Source organism: Oncorhynchus nerka, linkage group LG4 (assembly GCF_034236695.1).
Source record: "Oncorhynchus nerka isolate Pitt River linkage group LG4, Oner_Uvic_2.0, whole genome shotgun sequence".
In the NCBI taxonomy this organism is placed as follows: domain Eukaryota; kingdom Metazoa; phylum Chordata; class Actinopteri; order Salmoniformes; family Salmonidae; genus Oncorhynchus; species Oncorhynchus nerka.
Window position 1 is genome coordinate 18,132,865 of NC_088399.1, and position 23,878 is coordinate 18,156,742.

Here is a 23,878-nt window from a genome sequence, read left to right on the forward strand (position 1 = left end):
GGATGTTGCAGGCAGCAGAACGTTCTCCACGGCGTCTCCAGACTGTCATGTCTGTCACATGTGCTCAGTGTGAACCTGCTTTCATCTGTGAAGAGCACAGGGCGCCAGTGGCGAATTTGCCAATCTTGGTGTTCTCTGGCAAATGTCAAACGTCCTGCACGGTGTTGGGCTGTAAGCACAAGTGACCAAAACATCAGCCAGGAAGCATAGGAACTGAGAAGTGGTCTGTGGTTATCACCTGCAGAACCACTCCTTTATTGAGTGTCTTGCTAATTGCCTATAATTTCCATTTGTTGTCTATTCCATTTGCACAACAGCATGTGACATTTATTGTCAATCAGTGCTGCTTCCTAAGTGGACAGTTTGATTTCACAGAAGTGTGATTGACTTGGAGTTACATTGTGTTGTTTAAGTGTTCCCTTTATTTTTTTGAGCAGTGTATGTATGTACATGCAGACTTCTTCCTACTGACCGCTTGCCAGGTTCCTATTGCAAAATAGGTTTCTAACCATTAAGGTCTTTTCCTGGTTAAATTAAAGGTTACTACTCGCAAAGATGAAACTGAAGACAGCAAATTAGCTCTACTGACCAGCATTATGTTAATTTGGCACAATGGTAAAAGAAAAACATTTTACGATAAGATATAAAGTAGCTATTCCTTTACCCTTCAAGGCATTAAGGATACAGAGCAGTATGTTGGCCTGTTTGTCTGGCCCCAGGAACAGGGAGTCCATAGCCTGGGCATCCAGCTGTGTCAGAAGCATACAGATACCTGGGGGTGGGGAGAGGGCATAAACTGATGCTTAATATTGACGCCATTGCTCATAAACAAGTTCTCTATTCACATTCTATACTGTTTACCCTGTTGCTCAATCAAATCTATACTGAACAAAACACATGTAAAGTGTTGGTCCCACATTTCATGAGCTGAAATTAAATCTCACCTAAAATTTCTTACACACAGAAAGCTTATTTCTCAAATGTTGTACAAAAACTTGTTGACATCCCTGTTAGTGAGCATTTCTTCTTTCCCAAGATAATCCATCCACCTGACAGGTGTGGCATATTAAAAGCATGATCATTACACAGTTGCACTTTGTGCTAAGAACAATAAAAGGACACTACAACGTAGCCGTCACAACCCAATGACACAGATACCTCAAGTTGAGGGAGCATGCAATTGTCATGCTGACTGCAGGAATGTCCACCCGAGCTGTTGCCAGAGAACGTAATTTTTATTTCACTACCTAACACTAAAATTGAAACGTCCTCACTGTCAACTGCGATAATTTTTAGCAAACTTAACGTGGAAATATTTGTATGAACATAAGATTAAACAGACAAACTGAACAAGAAATGGAATAATGTGTCCCTGAACAAAAGTAACAGTGAGTACCTGGTGTGGCCACCAGCTGCATTAAGTACCACAGTGCATCTCCGCCTCATGGACTGCAACCAGATGTGCCAGTTCTTGCTGTGAGAGGTTACCCCACTCTCCCACCAAGGCACCTGCAAGTTCCCGGACAATCCTGGGGGGGTGGGGGGCTAGCCATCCGATCCAACAGGTCCCAGACGTGCTGAATGGGATTGAAATGCAGGGTCTTCGCTGGCCATGGCAGAACACTGACATTCCTGTCTTGCAGGAAATCACACACAGAACGAGCAGTATGGCTGGCGGCATTGTCATGCTGGAGGGTCATGTCAGGAGGAGCCTGCAGGAAGGGTACCACGTGAGGGAGAAGGATATCTTCCCTGTAACGCACAGCGTTGAGATTGCCTGCAATGACAAGCTCAGTCCCGTGATGCAGCAACACACCGCCCCACACCATGACAGACCCTCCACTTCAAAATTGATCCCGCTCCAGAATAATGGTCGGTGTAACGCTCATTCCTTTGACGATAAACGTGAATCCGACCATCACCCCTGGTGAGACAAAACCGTGACACGTTGGTTATGAGCACTTTTTGCCAGTCCTGTCTTGCCCAGCGATGGTGGGTTTGTTCCCATAGGAAACGTTGTTGCCGGTGATGTCTGTTGAGGACCTGCCTTATAACAGGCCTACAAGCCCTCAGTCCACCTCTCTCAGCCTATTGAGAACAGTCTGAGCACTGATGGAGGGATTGTGCGTTCCTGGTCTAACTCGGGCAGTTTGTTGCCATCCTGCACCTGTAACGGAGGTGTGATGTTCAGATGTACCGATCTGTTGTTACACATGGTCTGCCACTGCGAGGACGATCAGCTGTCCGTCCTGCCTCCCTGTAGCGCTGTCTTAGACATCTCACTGTACGGACATTGCAATTTATTGCCCTGGCCACATCTGCATTCCTCATCCCTCCTTGCAGCATGCCCAAGGCACGTTCACGCAGATGAGCAGGGACCCTGGGCATCTTTTTGTGTGTGTTTTGAGTCAGTAGAAAGGCCTCTTTAGTGTCCTAAGTTTTCATAACTGTGACCTTAATTGCCTACTGTCTGTAAGCTGTTTGTGTCTTAACTTTTTATGGCTGCAATCCGGAAAAGTGTCATCAACAACCGCTGAATAGCATAGCGCTACATACAATAAATATATAAATATTTATATTCATGAAATCACAAGTGCAATATAGGAAAACACAGATTAGCCTTTTGTTAATCCACCTGTCTCATATTTTGAAATTATGCTTTAAAGCGAAATCAATCTAAGCGTTTGTGTAAATTTAGCGATCGCACGATAAAACATTAAGTACACTTCGCTCGGTCACAGAAATCAGAAAAGTAATCAAATGAATCGTTTACCTTTGATTATCTTCGGATGTTTTCACTCACGAGACTCCCAGTTACATTTTGTTCCATAAAGATGATTTTTATATCCAAAATACCTCTGTCGCGTTCAGAAATCCACAGGAAAGAGCGGTCACGAGAACACAGACAAATTCCAAAGTTTCCATAATGTCCACAGAAAAATGTTGAATGTTTTTTATAATCGATTGGCAGGTTGTTTTTAAAATATATAATCGATAATATATCAACCGCAAATGTCTTTCACAGTAGGAGAGGGAAAAACAACAGCTGTCCAAATTCTGTTGCGTGAGCAAAACTCATGTGACCACTTGACGCGATGTTATCGTTCTGGCTCATTTTTCAAAATAAAAGCCTGAAACTATGTCTGAAGACTTGACACCTTGACACCTGGTTTGATTTTCCTCTGGGTTTCGCCTGCAATATCAGTTATGTTATACACAGACAATATTTTGACAATTTTGGAAACTTTAGTGTTTTCTATCCAATACTAATAATAATAATAATAATGCATATATTAGCAACAGACTGAGGAGCTGGCCGTTTACAATGGGCACCTTTTCATCCAAGCTACTCAATACTGCCCCTGCAGCCATAAAAAGTTAACGACCGTTCCACAGGTGCATGTTCATTAATTGTTTATGGTTCAATGAACAAGCATGGGAAACAGTGTTTAAACCCTTTACAATGAAGCTCTGTGAAGTTATTTTGATTTCTACAAATTATCTTTGAAAGACAAGGTCCTGAAAAGTTGTGTTTCTTTTTTTGATGAGGTTGTAAGCCACCTCTTTCGTTTTAGAGACTTTGGCAGTAGGTCCAACCAATCTCACAGCCGCAGACCAAATGTAACCGCGCCAGCCCAGGACGTCCAGAAACGGTGGGTTTGCACAACCAAAGAATTTCTGCACAAACTGTCAGAAACCGTCCCAGGGAAGTTTAAATTCTACCGGGTGTAATATTTGTGTTGTGGAGAAATGACCAGGCAGGAGACGGGAGTACAGTTGTCGTTTAGTCAAAAACCCCTCGTGCTCTACAGTTCCCGGCTTTCCAGTGCGCATGTGCATTTCCTATTAGGTGTAGTAACGTAACACTGCCGTAATGCATTACTGCTTAGTAACAGCACAGTAACTAATATAAACAGATGTAGATCCCAGATACTACACCGGGCAGGTGGCAGACAGCGTCAAAGGCATCATGTGAGTGAGCGGTATGCTGATGTCAACATTGTAAGCAGAGTGCCTCATGGTTGCAGTGGGGTTATGGTATGGGCAGGCATAAGCTACAGACAACAAACAAATGCATTTTATCTATGGCAATTTGACTGCACAGAGATAGCGTGATGCGATCCTGAGGCCCATTGTCGTGCCGTGCCATTCATCCGCCGCCATCACCTCATGTTTCAGCATGATAACGCACAGCCCCATGTCGCAAGGATCTGTAGACAATTCCTAACAGCTGAAAATGTCCCAATTCTTCCATCGCCTGCATACTCACCAAACATGTCACCTATCGAGCATGTTTGGGATGTTCTGGATCAATGTGTATGACGTGTTCCAGTTGCCTCCAATTTCCATCAACTTCGCACAGCCATTGAAGAGGAGTGGACTACATTCCACTGCGCATAATCAACAGCCTAATCCACACTATTTGAAGGAGTTGTGTCGCACTGCTTGAGGCAAATGGTGGTCACACCAGATACTGAATGATTCTGATACACAAAGACCAACAGATGGATATCTGTATTCCCAGTCATTTGAAATTCATAGATTAACCTTGTGACTAGGGGGCAGTATTTTCATTTTTGGAAAAATAACGTTCCCGTAGTAAACAGGATATTTTGCCAGGACAAGATGCTAGAATATGCATATAAATTGACAGCTTAAAGTTTCCAAAACTGTAAAAATATTGCCTGTGAGTATAACAGAACTGATATTGCAGAGGTGAAAGCCTGAGAAAAATCCAATCCGGAAGTGACTCATCTTTTGAAAGCTCTGCGTTCCAATTGAGCAGTGAATGGGCTATCAACCAGATTACTTTGTGACGTAGTTTTACGCATTTATGTTGAAGAATAAGCGGCTACATTGCGCAAGTGGTCCCCTGATGGCTCTCAGAGTGAGTCTCACGTAAAATACAGAGGTAGCCATTATTCCAATCGGTCCCACTAAAAAAAAACAATTGTCCCTGTGGATATATTATCGAATAGATATTTGAAAAACACCTTGAGGATTGATTATAAACAACGTTTTCCATGTTTCTGTCGATATTATGGAGCTAATTTGGAATATTTTTCTGTGTTTGTGACTGCAATTTCCGGGCGATTTCTCAGCCAAACGTGAAGAACAAACGGAGCTATTTCACCTACAAAAATAATATTTTTGGAAAAAAAGGAACATTGGCTATCTAACTGGGAGTCTCGTGAGTGAAAACATCCAAAGCTCAAAGGTAAACGATTTAATTTGATTGCTTTTCTGATTTCCGTGACCAAGTTACCTGCTGCTAGCTGGACAAAATGCTATGCTAGGCTATCGATAAACTTGCAAATGCTTGTCTAGCAGCTTTGGCTGTAAAGCATATTTTGAAAATCTGAGATGACAGGGTGATTAACAAAAGGCTAAGCCGTGTCAATATATTTCACTTGTGATTTTCATGAATAGGAATATTTTCTAGGAATATTTATGTCCGTTGCGTTATGCTAATTAGTGTCAGTCGATAATTACGCTCCCGGACCCGGGATGGGGAGTTAGAGATTAAGGCCTAATTTATTTATTTCAATTGATTGAGTCCTTATATGAACTGTAATAGTAAAATCTTTTGCGTTAATATATTTTGTTTGGTGTATAAAACACTGCTGTGGATCATATAACGGGTTTAGTAGTTGTTTGCACTTTAGAAATGGTTAACTTAACGTCGAGCATTTATCATTTGTTTCACAAAAAAACATACTCTTGGAGAAAGGTCTGGAAGACCCCAAAATGTGAACACAGGGCAAAGAAACATACCCAACCAGTAGTTTTTTGCATTTTTGGAATCGTAAAGATGCGGTTGCAGCAATGTCATCTTAGTCGTCGGATCATAGGACGTATCCATGTCTGGGAAGTTCTGGGGGATTCTCAGCTCGACAATGTAGAACATGCAGGTGAAGATGTCCTGAAGGTCATAAAAGTCGTCTCGGTCCACCTTACCTAAAGACCTTGCAGCACCAATTGCCCACCGCCTAACCTGAAAGAAAAAATAACAGCAGAAGTTATGACCGTAGAGACTTCGAGAAGCTTTTGTGACCATGTCAGACAGACGAGAGCCTTAAGCTCTTTAGCAAATATAAAGACGTGTTAGATAAACCAAATGTATAATTTTTTTGTTTTATTACCATCGAACCATAAAAGTCCACATTTGTTTTTTGTAACAATTCAGCAAGTTATTACCGTCTCGTTGGGGTGGACGAGGAGGAGGTAGATCCCTGGATCTTTAGAACACACCCGGAAGGAGTTATATTCCTCCATCTTACAAATTGCCTCAACACACATTTCACCTGGAATAGAGAACATCTGATGAATTTATTCCCACCAAGAACACAGTCCAGGACTTAATCAAGCATGTTTCATTCCTACATTTGGTTTGGGGGCATTTATAGGGAATTCATCACCTAAATTGAAATGAAAGAGTACTCACTCAATTCAGGGGATGCCAGCAGGTAGGGGTATTTGAGGACCTCTGACAGGGGAACCCCAAGACGGTCCTCGTACACTGCGGGGCTGATGTTTGACACTCCGATTTCCCGACCGTCCTCTTCTACATAGCTGAGGTCCTTTGCCGGCTGTGCGTCTTTTGCTGCATGTGAAAACAAGTCCAGGAGCCTGGACGTCTCCAACTCCCATAGCCTCTGTTTGGGAGAGAGTTTTTTGGGGGGGGGATAAGTGAGTGAGAGGGGGAGAAAGAGCAAGAGATCAAAGGGGTTGTGTTGAGGAAAGGAGTAGATAAAAACGTAGGTAAAGTATGTGGACACTGACTAGAGTATTTCAAGTAAGTGCCTTTTGTGATCACACCTGCCTCTCCATATTGTGGTCTTATTTTAATGCTCATCTTTGTGGATTAATCTACCACAAACCATAGAGGTTCCTGTTATGAAAAATGACTCAATTATGTATACATTTAACATAGAACTATAACTAACAGAATTCTACCCTGTCACTGTACGATTGTATGAAATTCATTAGAATCATAAATCTAGTCAGAATTAGAACTAGGACTTTTTATTCCTTTTTAGTACGTAAGCAGGGTGCAAGAGTGAAACAAATGATAAGAGGAGCTATTGACAGACAAGCTGTACTACTGTTACTTACAGGACATTCTCTCCCCACCCAGGGAGGGGAGAGACCTTGGGCTTGTAGTAGATTGTATAACAGGTGGCAGACAATGTATGAGAAGGAGAAGACTTGTGAACTATATTGTCATTGTCTCAGAGGAGGAGGGACATTTATGACAAAATGTGAGGTATATAGACCAATGTACAGGAAATGATAGGCAGAGCTCTCATAAATAAACATTCATGACTATTGTAGACTGGCCTCTGTCAGTCTACAATATCCTACAAATCCTGATATAGCAGACAGTAGTTTAATTGAATTGGTTAATTAACATGAGAACTTAATTCTCTTAACAGTTCCTCCTTTAAAAGTTGTGTGGGCTGCTGCAGAATTCTATGGCACTTGATTTAATTGTCATACATTTTTACCACCAGAGGGAATCTTTGAGAAGCATTTGATAGTCTTTAAAATTGGCATTACTATAGAATTTAAAACCTTTTTTGTAAGAACATAGATTGATTACCACATTTTGCTTAATTTGATGAACATTGTCGTTTCTATTGCAAGAAAAACGAAACCCTCTGGGTTTTTGTTAGGATGGAACCCGAAAGTATGGCTCTGTACAATGTGACGATCGGGAGTAGGCTACAGTACTAAGAGCATAAGCTTTATGTAGGTGCCGGGGCTATATGACTGTGCCATCAACTTGATTATATATGAAAATAAAATATATTTGAGATTACTTCATTTTTCAAAAAAAGTGAGCGATTGTAATTTGAATAAAGGGCAAAATATTTATGTTTTTAGAGGGAGAGAAATGTCCAAATGGGACTCCCAATCAAACCTGATGGGTCATTTCGCAGGATGTATTGACTGAAAGAAGCAGATTTGAAGACAAGTAATGACATCATTCTGCACCAATGATTTGCCCTGTTTCGTTGATTGACTGTATTTTAACCCAATGACAACTGATCGTCTTGAAATCTAGCTGGGTAGATAGTCAATGAGCTGAGGTAAACGGCAATAGGTCATGTTTATGTGTTGCAAGACCAACCCATGTAGTAAGCTCCGGCGTAGAGAGTAATTCGCTATTGAAGTTTCATACCGGAAGGAGCAACACATTACGCACAGCGTTGTTTCGCATATTCAGCTATTTATATCTCAATCATTATGGCGACTACGTCAGGGAAAGCTAAATCTAAATATACAGATGTACACACAATTTTAGAATAAATTGATTGGGAAAGTGAGGGATTGTTGTAGGACGATTCATTTTGCGATTCCCAAGTGGAGGAATATTTTTTGAACGAGAGAGGACATCGTTTTGGACTGGTAAGTTCTTCTCATGCTAATGCCCTTGGTTTGAAATTAATAATATAAAATGTGATTTTTAAAAATTTTTAGAAGCAATATATAAACATGTAATGTCATGAAATGTGAGATGCGTGTGTCTGCCGCCCCACCCCAAACCACATGAAATAGCCTATTTGAGGCTGTTGAGGGGAGGGCATGCCCACAATAATGGCCAAAGTGAAATGGAGAAAGTAGATACAGCTGGACCGTTGTAATATAATAAAGACAGTAGATCTAGCTGATCTGTCATAATACACTGCTCCAAAAAATAAAGGGAACACTAAAATAACACATCCTAGATCTGAATGAATGAAATATTCTTTTAAATCCTTTTTTTCTTTACATAGTTTAATGTGCTGACAAAAATCAATGGAAATAAAATGTATCAACGCACGGAGGTCTGGATTTGAAGTAACACTCGAAATTAAACTGAAAAACCACACTACAGGCTGATCCAACTGATGTAATGTCCTTAAAACAAGAGGTCACACATGAGGTCTAGAGCATTGTCTTGCATTAGGAGGAACCCAGGGGCAACCGCATCAGCATATGGTCTCACAAGGGGTCTGAGGATCTCATCTCGGTACCTAATGGCAGTCAGGCTACCTCTAGCGAGCACATGGAGGGCCGTGCGCCCCCCCCAAAAGAATTGCCACCCCACTGACTGACCCACCGCTAAACCGGTCATGCTGGAGGATGTTGCAGGCAGCAGAACATTTTCCACGGCGTCTCCAGACTGTCACGTCTGTCACATGTGCTCAGTGTGAACCTGCTTTCATCTGTGAAGAGCACAGGGCGCCAGTGGCGAATTTGCCAATCTTGGTGTTCTCTGGCAAATGCCAAAAGTCCTGCACGGTGTTGGGCTGTAAGCTCAACCCCCACCTGTGGACGTCGGGCCCTCATACCACCCTCATGGAGTCTGTTTCTGACCATTTGAGCAGACATGCACATTTGTGGCCTGCTGGAGGTCATTTTGCAGGGCTCTGGCAGTGCTCCTCCTGCTCCTCCTTGCACAAAGGCGGAAGTAGCGGTCCTGCTGCTGGGTTGTTGCCCTCCTACGGCCTCCATGTCTCCTGATGTACTGGCCTGTCTCCTGGTAGCGCCTCCATGCTCTGGACACTACGCTGACAAACACAGCAAACCTTCTTGCCACAGCTCGCATTGATGTGCCATCCTGGATGAGCTGCACTACCTGAGCCACTTGTGTGGGTTGTAGACTCCGTCTCATGCTACCACTAGAGTGAAAGCACCGCCAGCATTCAAGTGACCAAAACATCAGCCAGGAAGCATAGGAACTGAGAAGTGGTCATCACCTTGCTAATTGCCTATAATTTCCAACTGTTGTCTATTCCACTTGCACAACAGCATGTGAAATGTATTGTCAGTGTTGCTTCCTAAGTGGACAGTTTGATATCACAGAAGTGTGATTGACTTGGAGTTACATTGTGTTGTTTAAGTGTTCTTTATTTTTTTGAGCAGTGTATATTCAATCTAATAATAAAATAAATAAATAAATATATATAATAATAAACATATTCATATATTATAATAATAATAAACATATATAATAATAATAATAAATAATAATAATAATAAATAATAATAAATATAAATAATAATAAATATAAATAATAAATATATATAATAATAATAATACATATATATAATAATATATATATATATTATTTCTGCAGACATGGATGTGCCTCAGTGCCAAAAGGGCACAGCATGGAGGCGTCACTGTGTTCTTTGCTAAATTAAGTCCTCCATCAACTGCGCCACATGCTTTACAGCAGAAAGAGACCACTATGGCACCTGGCATCAGCAGCACAATATTGTGTAGAGCTTTGGCAAAGTGGGTGGGGTTACATCCTGCCTGTTTGGCCCTGTCCGGGGGTCTCATCGGATGGGGCCACAGTGTCTCCTGACCCCTCCTGTCTCAGCCTCCAGTATTTATGCTGCAGTAGTTTGTGTCAGGGTGCTAGGGTCAGTTTGTTATATCTGGAGTACTTCTTCTGTCTTATCGGGAGTCCTGTGAATTTAAGTATGCTCTCTAATTTTCTCTTTCTCTCGGAGGAGGACCTGAGCCCTAGGACCATGCATCGGGACTACCTGGCATGATGACTCCTTGCTGTCCCCAGTCCACCTGGCCTTGCTGCTGTTCCAGTTTCAACTGTTCTGCCTGCGGCTATGGAACCCTAAACTGTTCATATTTACTCTTGAGGTGCTGTCCTGTTGCATCCTCTACAACTACTGTGATTATTATTATTATTATTATTATTATTATTATTATTATTACCCTACTGGTCATCTATGAATGTTTGAAAATCTCGGCCATGTTCTCTGTGGAGATTATGACTGGCCATCCCTCAGCCTGGTTCCTCTAGGTTTCTTCCTGGGTTTTAGCCTTTCTAGGGAGTTTTTCCAAGCCACCGTGCTTCTACACCTGCATTGCTTGCTGTTTGGGGTTCTAGGCTGGGATTCTGTACAGCACTTTGAGATATTAGCTGATGTACAAAGGGCTATATAAATACATTTGATTTGATAGACTGAGTGTCTTCCAAATATTTAAAGTGTGTAAATAGTTACCCATGTTATTTTGTATATTGTTATTGGTTTCAAAACGTATACCTTCACCAATTTGGCCACTTGGGTACATTTGGGCTACTTGTGTGGGACACCTGGGTGACTTCATGATAAATGTCATGTAAACACACTCATTTTGGAAGTTATTATTCTGTACTGTTGCCCTCTTATAATTTTTCACTGAAATTGTCCCCATCATCCTATCTGAATGTTTGTTTTATCTTGTTCATTTTAAAGATACAAAAAATAAAAAACATATGGTTTATCATTGTATTATCTAAACCATATCTATTGTGTTATATTCTCCAATATTCAATTCACATTTACACAAACTTCAGTGTTTTCTTTCAAATGGTACTATGAATATGCATATCCTTGGTTCTGTGCCTGAGCTACAGGCTGTTAGATTTGGGTATGTCTTCAGGCGGAAATTGAAACAAGTAGAGGGGTAGCTCTAAGAGGGTTTAACCTTTTGCGACTAGCAATCCCGTATCCGGGAGCGTAATCATAGCCTCAAACGCATTAGCATAACGCAGAGGACACAAATACCACTAGAAACTTTTCCTATTCATGAAAATCGCAAATGAGTTGAATAAAATATATTCAAACACAAGCTTAGCCTTTTGTTAACACTGTCATCTCAGATTTTTTAAATATGCGTTACAGCCAACACTAGACAAGCATTTGTGTAAGTTTATCATGGCATAATGCTATGCTAGGCTCTGCTGGCAGCAGGCAACATTGTCACGAAAATAAGAAAAGCAACCAAATTAAATCATTTACCTTTGAAGAACTTCAGATGCTTTCACTCAGGAGACTTCCAGTTAGATCGCAAATGTTCCTTTTTTCCAAAAAGATGGTTTTTGTAGGCGAAAAAGCTCCCGTTTCTTCATCATCCTTGGCTGAGAAATCGACCGGAAAATGCTACTACTACAACGCCAAACTTTTTTCAAAATTAGCTACATTGACAGAAACACGGCAAACGTTGTTTAGGATCTATCCTCAAGGTGTTTTTAACATATATTCGATAATATATCCGTCGAGGCAATTGGTTTCTCATAAGAAGCGATTGGAAAAATGGCTACCTCAGTATTTTATGCAAGATTTTCTGCGGGAGACACATGTGACCACTTGCTATATATGGTCCCTTACAGCCATTCTTCAATGGAAATGCCTAAAAAGATGCTGTAGACACCTTGGGGAATACGTGGAAAACGTAAGCTCATTCACAGCCATATAAGGGGTCATTGGCATAAGGCGGTTTCAAAAAATGCGGCACTTCCTGTTTGGATTTTTATCTGGGTTTCGCCTATAACATCAGTTCTGTGGCACTCACAGACAATATCTTTGCAGTTTTGGAAACATCAGAGTTTTCTTTCCAAAGCTGTCAATTATATGCATAGTCGAGCATCTTTGTGACAAAATATCTTGTTTAAAACGGGAACGTTTTTCATGCAAAAAAATTTAATAGTGCCACTGTAAAGAATTGCTATTATGCAGGAGACCAATCTACTGCTAAATACATGGCTATTGCATTGTTATAACTGAGACAACACATAGCAACGTATTTTCACAGTAAAGCCTGTGGGGTCCCCTACAGGATAGCTCCCACATTACACACATAATCTCCCTTTTAACCGAACACTGTGTGCCCGAAGAAGATTCTACGATGACGGACAGACAACTGAGCCAATGGCGGAAGACTACAGACTACAACCAGCTGAACCAATCCGGAGATCCGATCTTCCTAGAGTCAACCTACTTTCTGTGACGTATATAAGGGCTGTGCTGACTGTTTACTCGCTCTCTGCCTGCTGTTCCAACACGAACTAACGGAAGAGCCGTAATTACGCTGTACTACATATTTTCACTCTGAATAAACTGTTTACTTGTCATAAAATTTACCACTTAGTCTGAATCGATCCTTGACCGGCTCACCCATCTTCATATCCAATTTCTAACACCACCTAGTCGCAAGAAGTTAAACCATAGATTATTTGCCCATAGTGCAGTCCTACGTGGCAGTGTGGGAATTCTCAATTGAGCAGTGGTGTAAAAATACGTTGAAGTACTGCTGAAGTATTCCTTTTTGGTATCTGAACTTAATTTTTTTATTTGACATCTTTTACTTCACTACATTCCTACAGAAAATGCTGTACTTCTTACGCCATTTTCACTGACATGTAAAAGTACTCGTTACATTTTGAATGCTTTGCGGGACAGAAATGGTCCAGTTCACGCACTTATCAAGAGAACATCCCTGGTCATCTACTGCCTCTGATCTAGAGGACTCACTAAGCACAAATGCTTTGATGGTAAACTATGTCTGAGTGTTGGGTGCCCCTGGCGATCTGTAAATATAAAGAAAATGGTGACATCTAGTTCTCTTAAAACCTGTTGTGTAGGGTGCAGTATTTTGATGTTCGGATTAAAAAAGTACCCAAATGAAACTGCCCATTTCTCAGGCCTAGAATATGCATATAATTGTAAGATTAGGATAGAAAACACTCTAAAGTTTCCAAACTGTCAAAATATTGTCTGAGTATAACAACTGATATTGCAGGCGAAAACCTGAGGAAAATCAAACCTGGACGTGCTTTTTTTCCTGAAAGCTCTCTGTTCCATTGCCTGCCTTCACTCTATTTAAAGGGATATCAACCAGATTCCTTTTCCTATGGCTTCCACATGTTGTGAACAGTCTTTAGACAGTTTCAGGCTTCTATTTTGAAAAAGTAGCGAGAAAGATCACATAGCGTCATTGGATGGCTGGGTGCCAGCAGCGTTTTCCATGTGCAACAGGCTGGAGCAGACATTTTCTCTCTCCTATTGAAGAAGCTACAGTCCGGTTGAAATATTGATTATTTATTGTAAAAACAACCTGAGGACTGATTATAAAAACGTTAGACGTGTTTCTATGAACTTTACGGATACTATTTGGAATTTGTCTGCCCGGTCGTAACCGCTCGAGCCTGTGGATTTCTGAACAAAACGCAACAACCAAATGGAGGTTTTTGGGATATAAAAATCTTTATGGAAAGTTTGTGTAACTGGGAGTCTCGTGAGTGCAAAGATCCGAAGATCATCAAAGCGATTCATTTTATTGCTTTTCTGACTTGTGACCAATCTACTTGGCTGTTAGCTGTTTAATGTTTTGTCTGCTGAGAGAGATGTCCTTCCATAAACGCTTGGTATGCCTTCGCCGAAAAGCCTTTTTGAAATCTGACATGCCAGGTGGATTAACAACAAGCTACGCTGTGTTGTTATTTTGCACTTGTGATTTCATGAAAATGTAATATTTTTAGTTAATTCGAATTCGGCGCTCTGCAATTTAGCGGATGTTGACAAATGATCCCGCTAATGGGATGGGTGCATCAAGAAGTTAACCAAATGTTGCAATTGCGATTTAACTTGTGAATTAGAGCAAAACTGTTGGAAATAGAATGACTATTCTAATTCTATTGTTAGAATATAATAGTGGGCACTTTGAATACAGTGTTGTAACTTGAATGGGTTACAGAGTTAATGTTTACAGTTAATTCATTGAGCTGTATCTAAAGATATTTTCTTTAAAAGGTATTTACATATGTAACTGTATTAGAATTTGTGTGTTGGAGATTGCGAGAACTACATACAACAAAATATGTATTGGATTACGCTTTTGACTGCAAGTTCCAGAATGCCTTGCGACCGGAAGTAGAGAGAACTCGGCAGTTATGAACAAGTGATTATCCTGACTCTCGCAGGCAACTTTGTTTTGTCGAATCTAAAGTTGTTAAGTGACGTGAACAAGTAGTATTACTAAAAGAAGCTTGCATTTCAAACCCGACGTCCCAAGTCATTACTTTGTAGTTCTTCTATATTTTGGTGCCGAAGCCCGGGAAAAGTATGAGCTGCAACGAAGATCGTAGGGATGAAGCGGCTGAAATGGCTGAGGAGGAGCATCGGCATGAAGCAGAAAGAATGAGACGAAAGCGGGGTACCATTCGAGGTGCCACAACACGGATTTTGGTTCAGTTTGACGTGGAAATAACCCAGTCAAATTCGGATACCGATCACTTGGATACATTGTTGGAATTGCTGTCAGCTAAAGAGGACAGCTTGTTTGAACTTGATCGTGGAATTTAACAGTTAATGCCATTGGGCAGACTGGAGGCGGGGATTGCATGCACGGATGATTATAAAGAGCGTGTTATGCTGAAGAGCCGTGCACAACGAGTGATAAAGAAAAACACAGGACCGCAATCCACTACCAGCACGGGTGAGTGACGCTAACTCAAACAGATCACAGAGACAATCAGTAAGGAGATGTTTTGGAGCCAGTATGAGACTGCTATTCACAACAATGATTCACTGTGTAATAAAGAAGTTTACCTATCTGAAAACATCTCACTTGACCAGCTGCAAAGGCAGTAGCAGGACTGATGCTAGACAGACAGTAACTGTGATGCAATCGCTCTGCTCAAGAGCAGATTTGGAAGGAAAGATCTTGTGATTAGTGCTCACATGTCAAAGCTGCTGAATCTCACTCATATGAAGAAATCCTCTGACCTAAACGCATTGAGGCAGGTATATGATGAATGTGAAATTCAGATTAGAAGCTTGGAACCACTGGGTGTAGTGTCAGAAACCTATGGAAGCATACTATGCCCAATCTTACTGCAGATGATTCCAGAGGACATAGCTCGACTATATTCGTCAGAGGGGAGTAGATGAATGGAAAGTGTCTGAGATTGTCAGTTTCCTACAGGAGGTGGTTCAGAGCAGGGAGAGAGCACTACAAATGACAAGATCATGCAACCAACAGTAAGAGAGCAAACCATGGAACAAGTCATGCTCCTCCAATGAAATGAAAACAAAAAAAAGACCCAACATGCCATCTGCTGCAGCACTGCACACATCCAGCCAGAAGGAACAAAACTGTCTATTCTGTGACAGTGCAGACCACAAATCAGAAAACTGCCCTGACCACAATATTGTTATACGCAAAGAGAAAAAGAAAATGGGAATATGGTTTGTATGTTTAGGACAGAAACACATTGCAAAATTCTGTAAAGTCAAAGATGTGTGCAACATGTGGAAGCAGACATCACATTGCTGTGTGTGCCGGTAAGAGGAGTGAGGTGCAACCCCCTACTGTATCTGCAGATGCTGTTGTTTCCTCAGTTATTCCCCATTCAGTGAAGATGAAACCAGATGGATAGAACACTGTTGCTACAAACAGCAAAGGCATGGGTAGAAGGCCCATCGGGCAGGAAGATCGCTCATTGCTTACTAGATGGAGGCAGTCAGAGAAGCTTTGTACATGAAAACCTTGTGAAGGGCTTGAAGTAAATCAGACAAGAGGCACTCACTCTTCACACGTTTGGCTCCTCTGCTCCAGCAACGTCCAAACGCAACACAGTGAGTCATCTTGGAGAATGTCGGGGACAAACAGCAGAGACTAGCGATAAAGACAATTGAAATCCTACAAGTGTGCACAGCTGTGATGAAAGTTTATAGTGAACAGATTCAACATGAGCTCAATAGAAAGGGACTGCAGCTTGCAGACGTTCCAGGAGATGACAATGATCCTGAACTCTGTCCTGATAGGAGCAGACTACTACTGGCAGACAGTATCAGGCAGAGTGGAGCAACTGACGGAGACACTAGTTGCTTTAGAGAGCACCGTTGGATGGTCGGTGCAGGGACCAGTGTCCATGTCAAGTGTCGCCAAGGCAACATGCATGTTCATCCCACTTGATGAAGACACACTAGTCTCCAAACAACTGCATGCATTCTGGGAGCTTGAGTCTCTGGGTATTATAAGGGAGAAAACACAGAACCCAGAGGAAAACGAGGCTCTACAGAAGTTCGATGAAACAACCACCTTCAAAGATGGACGATAGCACGTGGAGTTGCCATGGAAATGAGAAATGCCAGAACTCCAAGACAAGTATACAAGAAACGGTTTGAAGGTCTGAAGAAAAGACTGAGGGATGTGACATTGTACTGAGGACGTGCCCAAGGACAACGCATAAAGCGTAGACAATGTAAAATACTACTTACCTCACCATGCAGTACTCCAAGAAGATAAGGTGACGACAAAACTGAGAGTGGTGTTTGATGCCTCGTCCCATGAAGATGGCTGTCCATCCCTCAATGACTGTCTACTCTCAGGACCAAACCTGAATCCGGATCTGCTCAGCGTTCTTATGAGGTTCAGACTACATGAAATCACATTCATGGCAGACATCAAGAAAGCTTTCCTGCAGATATCCCTAGCAGAGAAAGACAGAGACTGCGTGAGATTCCTATGGCTCAGAAAATGAAGAGGAGCTGCGTGTGCTGAGGATGAAAAGAGTGGTATTTGGAGCTTCCCCCAAGTCCATTCTTGCTGGCAGTTAAAATCAGGAAGCACCTGAAACAATATGAAAAAGAACAACCAGAAGTTGTAGAGATAGTGACTTTCTCTATGTAGATGATTTCATCGCAAGTTCACACAACGTTGAAGAGGCTTACATTGTGACAACTGCAAAGCGAATGCTGTCGATTGCAGACATGGACCTCTGCAAGTGGATGACCAACTCTCCTGAACTGAAAACAAAATGGGAGAGTACGACAAATTTCCACCCATTGACACTAGAAACACAAGGAGTAGTGCTGAAGGTTTTAGGTTTAGTATGGAGATTGAGAACAGATGACTTTCACCTCAGGCCGCTACTGAGCATTTTCTAACGCAAAAGGAAAACACAAAGAGAAGTGTTCTGCAGTCGTCTGCAAGCATCTTCAACCCTCTTGGTTCCCTGACCCCTTTCACCATTAGGATCAAGTGCATGTTCCAGGAAATGTGGAGGAGGGGACTCAGCTGGGACAAAGAATTACCACCTGATCTGACAGGAGAATGGCAACAGTCGTGTTCAACACTACCCCAGTTACACCAGCTCACCATACCAAGGTGGTACAGAACAGCCATGCGGCCAGAGAAGAGCCACACCCTGAAACTACACGTGTTCTGTGATGCAAGTGAAAGGGCCTACGGTGCAGTAGCTAACATGCAAGGTTAATCACAAGACAGGGAAACAACGACATGTCTAGTTGCATCCAAGTCCAGGGTAGCCCAACTCAAAAAAAATTAGCTCATGGGAGCGAGACTAGCACACAACCTAATGACCACACTGGAAAAAGAAGAAAAACAGATCAAAATGTGGACAGACTCGATGATCGTGCTGCATTGGATTTGCAGCTCAGCACTGAAATGGAAACAGTTTATCGCGAACAAAGTGAGAGATCCAGTCCTTGACCAATCCAGAGTCATGGTCACATATTGAAGTGAAAATGAATCCAGCCCTACAAGAGGACAAACTGTTCGAAACTTGCCACAGAGCCAGCTTTGGTGGAATGGACCCAGAATTCTGACATCACCCAATCAGTCCAAGGAGCCTGATGATAACAAGGTTCCAGAAGAGGTAAATGCAGAACTTAAGTCCAGTCGCCAGGTTACTGTACAACTCGCAGCAAACAGCACAGACATCACTGACCCTGTGTTGGAGCTTCAAAAGGTACAGCAAACTGAAAAGAGTGTTCAGAGTCACCGCCTTGATAAAGAGATTCATAGCCAATGCTCGTACAAACAAAGATGCAAGGTGAACTGATTGCTGATGAACTGTTCGATGCAGAAAAGTACTGGATCAAGGTAACAAGAGTTTCGGACAGGAGATCAAACTACTGAAGGCAGGAAAAGGTCTAAACAATGACTGTAAAAATCAGATAACTGAAACCGTTCTTGGACGAACACAAACTACTCAGTGTAGGAGGAGGACTGCAACAGACCAACTTCACATTGAGAGCAGCACCCATGGGTTCTGCCCAACAAGTACAGATACTCAGAAATGCTGATACAGTACCACCATGAGAAGGTGATGCATTCTGGAGTAAGACACACTCAAGTACAAATCAGAGAGCGATACTGGATCTTGCTTGCTAGGCAGCTAGCCAAGAGCACAGTGGTAAGATGTATAGTGTGCAAGAGATGCAAGGCCAGGGCCGGACAGCAGGTCACCGCACCTTTACCGAAAAGTCTGAATAATTGAATCCCACCATTCGAAGTCACAGGTGTGGATTTTGCAGGACCGCTCAACGTGAAAGAAAATGGTTCTGTGAAGAAGTCATACATTGCACTGTTCACTTGTGCTGTAACCAGAGCAGTGCATTTGGGACTGGTCTCAGATCAGTCAGAGACATTCCTGTTAGCTCTAAAAAGAGTCATCAAGGAGAGGATTATACAAGATAATACACCCAGACAAACCTTGAAACTAGGAAAGATTGAGGAAGTGTTTCCAGGCCGAGATGGCCTAGTTAGGTCATGTTCAGTTCACACTGCTTCAGGAACTTCGTGGAGACCTATTCAGTTGATATACTGCCGAGAGATTTAGATGATCACAGTTGTTCATCGGGAGGAGGATGTTGTAACTTGAATGGGTTACAGAGTTAATGTTTACAGTTAATTCATTGAGCTGTATCTAAAGATATTTTCTTTACAGTTATTTACATATGTAATTGTATTAGAATGTGTGTTGGAGATTGAGAGAACTACATTCATATTTTGTTGTATTGGTGAGTATTGGATTACGCTTTTGACTGCAAGTTTCAGAATGCCTTGCGTCAGGAAGTAGAGAGAGAGAGAGAACTCGGCAGTTATGTACAAGTGATTATCCAGACTCTCGCTAGCAACTTTGTTTTGCAGAATCTAAAGTTGTTAAATGTAACGTGAACAAGTAGTATTACTAAAAGAAGCTTTCAATTCAACCCGATGTTCCGAGTCATTACTTTGAAGATAGAATAACTATATACAGTGTTTGATATGACAACAAATTAAAATGCCAGGCAGTTATTGAGACAGGGTACAAACTAAAGTGTTGATAAGTGTTTCCTAGGGGACCCTATAAGCTTTGGCTACATTGCATGTTCTCTCTTAGCTACTTCATGTAGCTAACATATTCTTGCTTTGCATATTCCTCTTTGATTTAGAAGATACTGTTGCACAAACATGCTGATTTAGGTCTACAACGTCACTGGTATTATCAGGCTGTATTAGCTAGCTACGTTTGCTCTTACTCAGTACATTTATTAGCTAGCTAGCTATTAGCAGATAACAATTAGTGTCAAGTTTCCTGGCAACTTGCTAAGAAAATACAAACTAGCGGTTTGCTGATGTAAGAAACAAACTGAGTGTCATTATAGAACGCTAGTGGATTTATATTACGAAACAAAGTGAAAACAGCATTGTTATCATCAACATTGTTGCATGTGCTGCATTGACCATGCAGACTGAACGCAAGTGTCTCGTGGTTGAGGAACATCAAATGGCCTCCTTGAGTGACTGGGGTCATGGCTAGGTCAGTGTGGAAAGTGGCATGGAGAGATAGAGCGATGACTCAAGTAGCAAATTAAACTATAAAAATTGACATTACACATGGCATATCACCTTTAACAAACCAAACATTCAAATACCGTTATGTTTATTTTTGAGGGGGGGGTTACCTTTATTTAACTAGGCAAGTCAGTTAAGAACAAATTCTTATTTTCAATGACAGCCTAGGAACAGTGCCTTGTTCAGGAGCAGAACGACAGATTTGTACCTTGTCAGCTCGGGGATTTGATCTTGCAAGCTTTCAGTTACTAGTCCAACGCTCTAACCACTAGGCTACGCTGCCCGCCCATCTTGGCTCTGCCTGTCGGAAGTGGAGTTTCAGAGCTCACAGGTGTGCCTGGCATGGATTGTGACTCCATTTTGTTCCTTGCCCTCTTCAATGCGTCATTCTCCACCTGACTCTCCGCCAATGACGCGTGACTCTCCGCCAATGACGCGTGACTCTCCACCAACGCATTAGCTTTTGCCTGTATTTTCTGCCCTCAGATAATGCTTCTCTTTCTACTGGTCTGCCTTCAATGACTTGATCTCGGTCTTCAAAGTTTGAATCTGATCCATGTGCACCTTCATCAGATGACCTAAATGGTACCGCCCTGAGCCCCCATCGATTACAGCAGCCCATGATAGAAATGGTAGATCAATCCAGTTCGGATTTAAGTAGATCTTTTGACTGATGCCTTTAGTGACAGGTCTAATGCTCTAATATTGAATCATTTCTGCCCTCTGAGTTCATATCTAAGGAGCATTTTTCACACCATTATTAGTTTCATTGCAAGTTCACACTAAAACAAACCGGCACTAAGAACAGCGTGAACGTTCACCTAGTCAGCGCCATTATTACTGCAATGGCCCTTAAAATGTTGCTCTGTGCTACCCAGTGGGAAGGGGGTCCACCCCGCCACCCTCCTCCTCCCTTCCCCATGGGCTAGGTCAGTCTTCTGTGTGCTGCTCTGCCGCCCGTTCCGTGCCTCCTGCACTTGTGCCTTGAACCTTGTGCGCCTACCACTATCTCAGTGGATAAAGCTGGAGAACTGCAAGGCAATCCCATTGTGCACCACTCAGGAGCCATGACCAATATACAATGTCCTGCTAGAAACATTGTTTGCAGAATTCACAGCCTGCTACACTTGTGAAAAAGGGTGGTAATATATCTGAGAATATTTAAGGGGCTTTTATATAATTCTAAATTAATTAATAGCTTTGTTATAAAAATTACGATATTTTAGAGATTATTTTGTTTTCAAATAACATAAAGTGAGTGGGGAAAAACCCATTCTTGAACATGGGGTGAGACATTGTTACTAATTTGTAAATAAAGCCAGTTTGTTATATAGAATTATTTATTTCTGGTTTTAGAGGGAGAGAACCAGCATCTGTAGCAACACAGTTTGCACTGCGATGCAGTGTCTTAGACCACTGCACCCCTCGGGGGCTGTACAACGTGACCGGTCAGGAGTACTACTGTAGGAGCAAAATAATACTAACATTTAAACACCCTAATTGTAATCCAAGTTTCTCTTAGAATAAAAACCTTAAGAGCAACAGTTTTAATAATAGTAATACTGACAAGTAGTAACAAAAATGATAAGATGGCGCAAGTGCAGAAGGCAGACGTTTTTCGTGTCCCCATCCAATAGTGTTTTTTGTTCGTAATTTATTTATTTTACTCTTTTTGTACATAATATTGCCGCTACAGTCTCTTACGACCGAGAATATTTTATAGACATCAGGACTGCGATTACTCAGACTAGCAGAGTCCTTTTTCTTCTTTCATGACTTTGACGAGCCAGAGGATATACGGCTCCCTCGGGAACAGGCCCCGACCCCAGTGATCTGCTTGAAGAGGTGGAGAAAGAGGCCGGCGGAGAAAGAGGCCAGCGAAAAAAACCTCACTCCCCTCAATTCTGCTCACAAACATGCAATTTTTGGACAAAATGGATGAGTTATTGGGAAGATTAAACTACCAACGGGAAATGAAAAACGAACATCTTATGGCGTCACGTAGTCGTGGCTGAACAACGACAATATCAACATACAGCTGGCTGGTTATACGCTGTACCAGCAGGATGGAACAGCGACTTCTGGTAAGGGGCAGCGCTCTGTGTATTTTTGTAAACAACAGCGGGTGCACGATATCTAAGGAAGTCTCGAGCTATTGCTTGCCTGAGGAAGAGTTTCCCATAAACTGCAGATCACACTACCTACCTAGAGAGTTTGTATTTTTCTTACCACCGCAGACCAATGCAGGCACTAAAACTGCACTCAGTGAGATGTATACTGCAATTAGCAAACAGGAAAACACTCATCCAGAGGCGGCGCTCCTAGTAGCCAAGGACTTCAACCCCTGAACCACCCATCCCGGATCCGGTATAATTGACATCAGCAACGCTGATTAGCATAGCACCACAGTCAAATAATATTACTAGAAAATATTCATATTCATGAAATCACAAGTGCAATATTGCAAAACACAGCTTAGCCTTCTGTTAATGCACCTGTCGTCTCAGATTGAAATGATGCTTTACAGCAAACGCAATACAAGCGTTTGTGTAAGTCTATCGGTCGCTCGACAAAACAATAAGTACACTTAGCATCAGGTAACTTGGTCACGAAAATCAGAAAAGCAATCAAATTAATCGTTTACCTTTGATGATCTTCAGATGTTTTCACTCACGAGACTCCCAGTTAGACAACAAATGTTCCTTTTGTTCCATAAAGATATTTTTTATATCCAAATATCTCCGTTAGTTTGGTGCGTTATGCCCAGGAATCCACCGGAAAGAGCGGTCACGACAACGCAGACAAAAATTCCAAATTATATCCATAATGTCCACAGAAAAATGTCAAACGGTTTTTATAATCAATCCTCAGGGTGTTTTTTAAATATCTATTCGATAATATATCAACCGGGACAGTTGGCTTTTCACTAGGACCGGGAGTAACAATGGCCGCCTTTCTCTTTTGCGCACAACACTCCGAGAGCCCCCACCTATCCACTTACGCAATGTGGTCGTTCACGCTCATTCTTCAAAATAAAAGCCTGAAACTATGTCTAAAGGCTTTTGACACCTTAAGGAAGCCATAGAAAAAGGAATCTGGTTGATTTATATCATATGGTTGATATAAAAATGGGCAATAGGGATGATTAAGAACAGAGGTTTCAAAAACAGGGGCACTTCCTGATTGGATTTTCCTCAGGTTTTAGCCTGCAGTATCAGTTCTGTTTAACTCAGACAACATTTTGACAGTTTTGGAAACTTTAGAGTGTTTACTATCCTAATGTGTCAATTATATGCATATTCTAGCATCTGGTCCTGAGAAATAGGCCGTTTACTTTGGGAACGTTATTTTTCCAAACATAAAAACAGTGCCCCCTAGCTTCAAGAGATTAATGCAGGGAAACTTAAATATTTTTTACCTCATTTCTATCAACAAGTTAAAATGTGCAAC

The 23,878-nt window shown here is 41.8% G+C and overlaps 1 protein-coding gene across 1 annotated transcript in view; it reads right to left on the bottom strand.

The window, feature by feature from the left end:
• The window catches only part of setx (senataxin), a 65,856-nt gene that overhangs the window by 35,549 nt on the left and 6,429 nt on the right, over positions 1-23,878 (bottom strand). Inside the window, 4 exon segments of the mRNA XM_029648404.2 lie at positions 665-772; positions 5,776-5,995; positions 6,199-6,305; positions 6,446-6,656. Of these exon segments, the coding sequence (XP_029504264.2) occupies positions 665-772; positions 5,776-5,995; positions 6,199-6,305; positions 6,446-6,656 (646 nt within the window).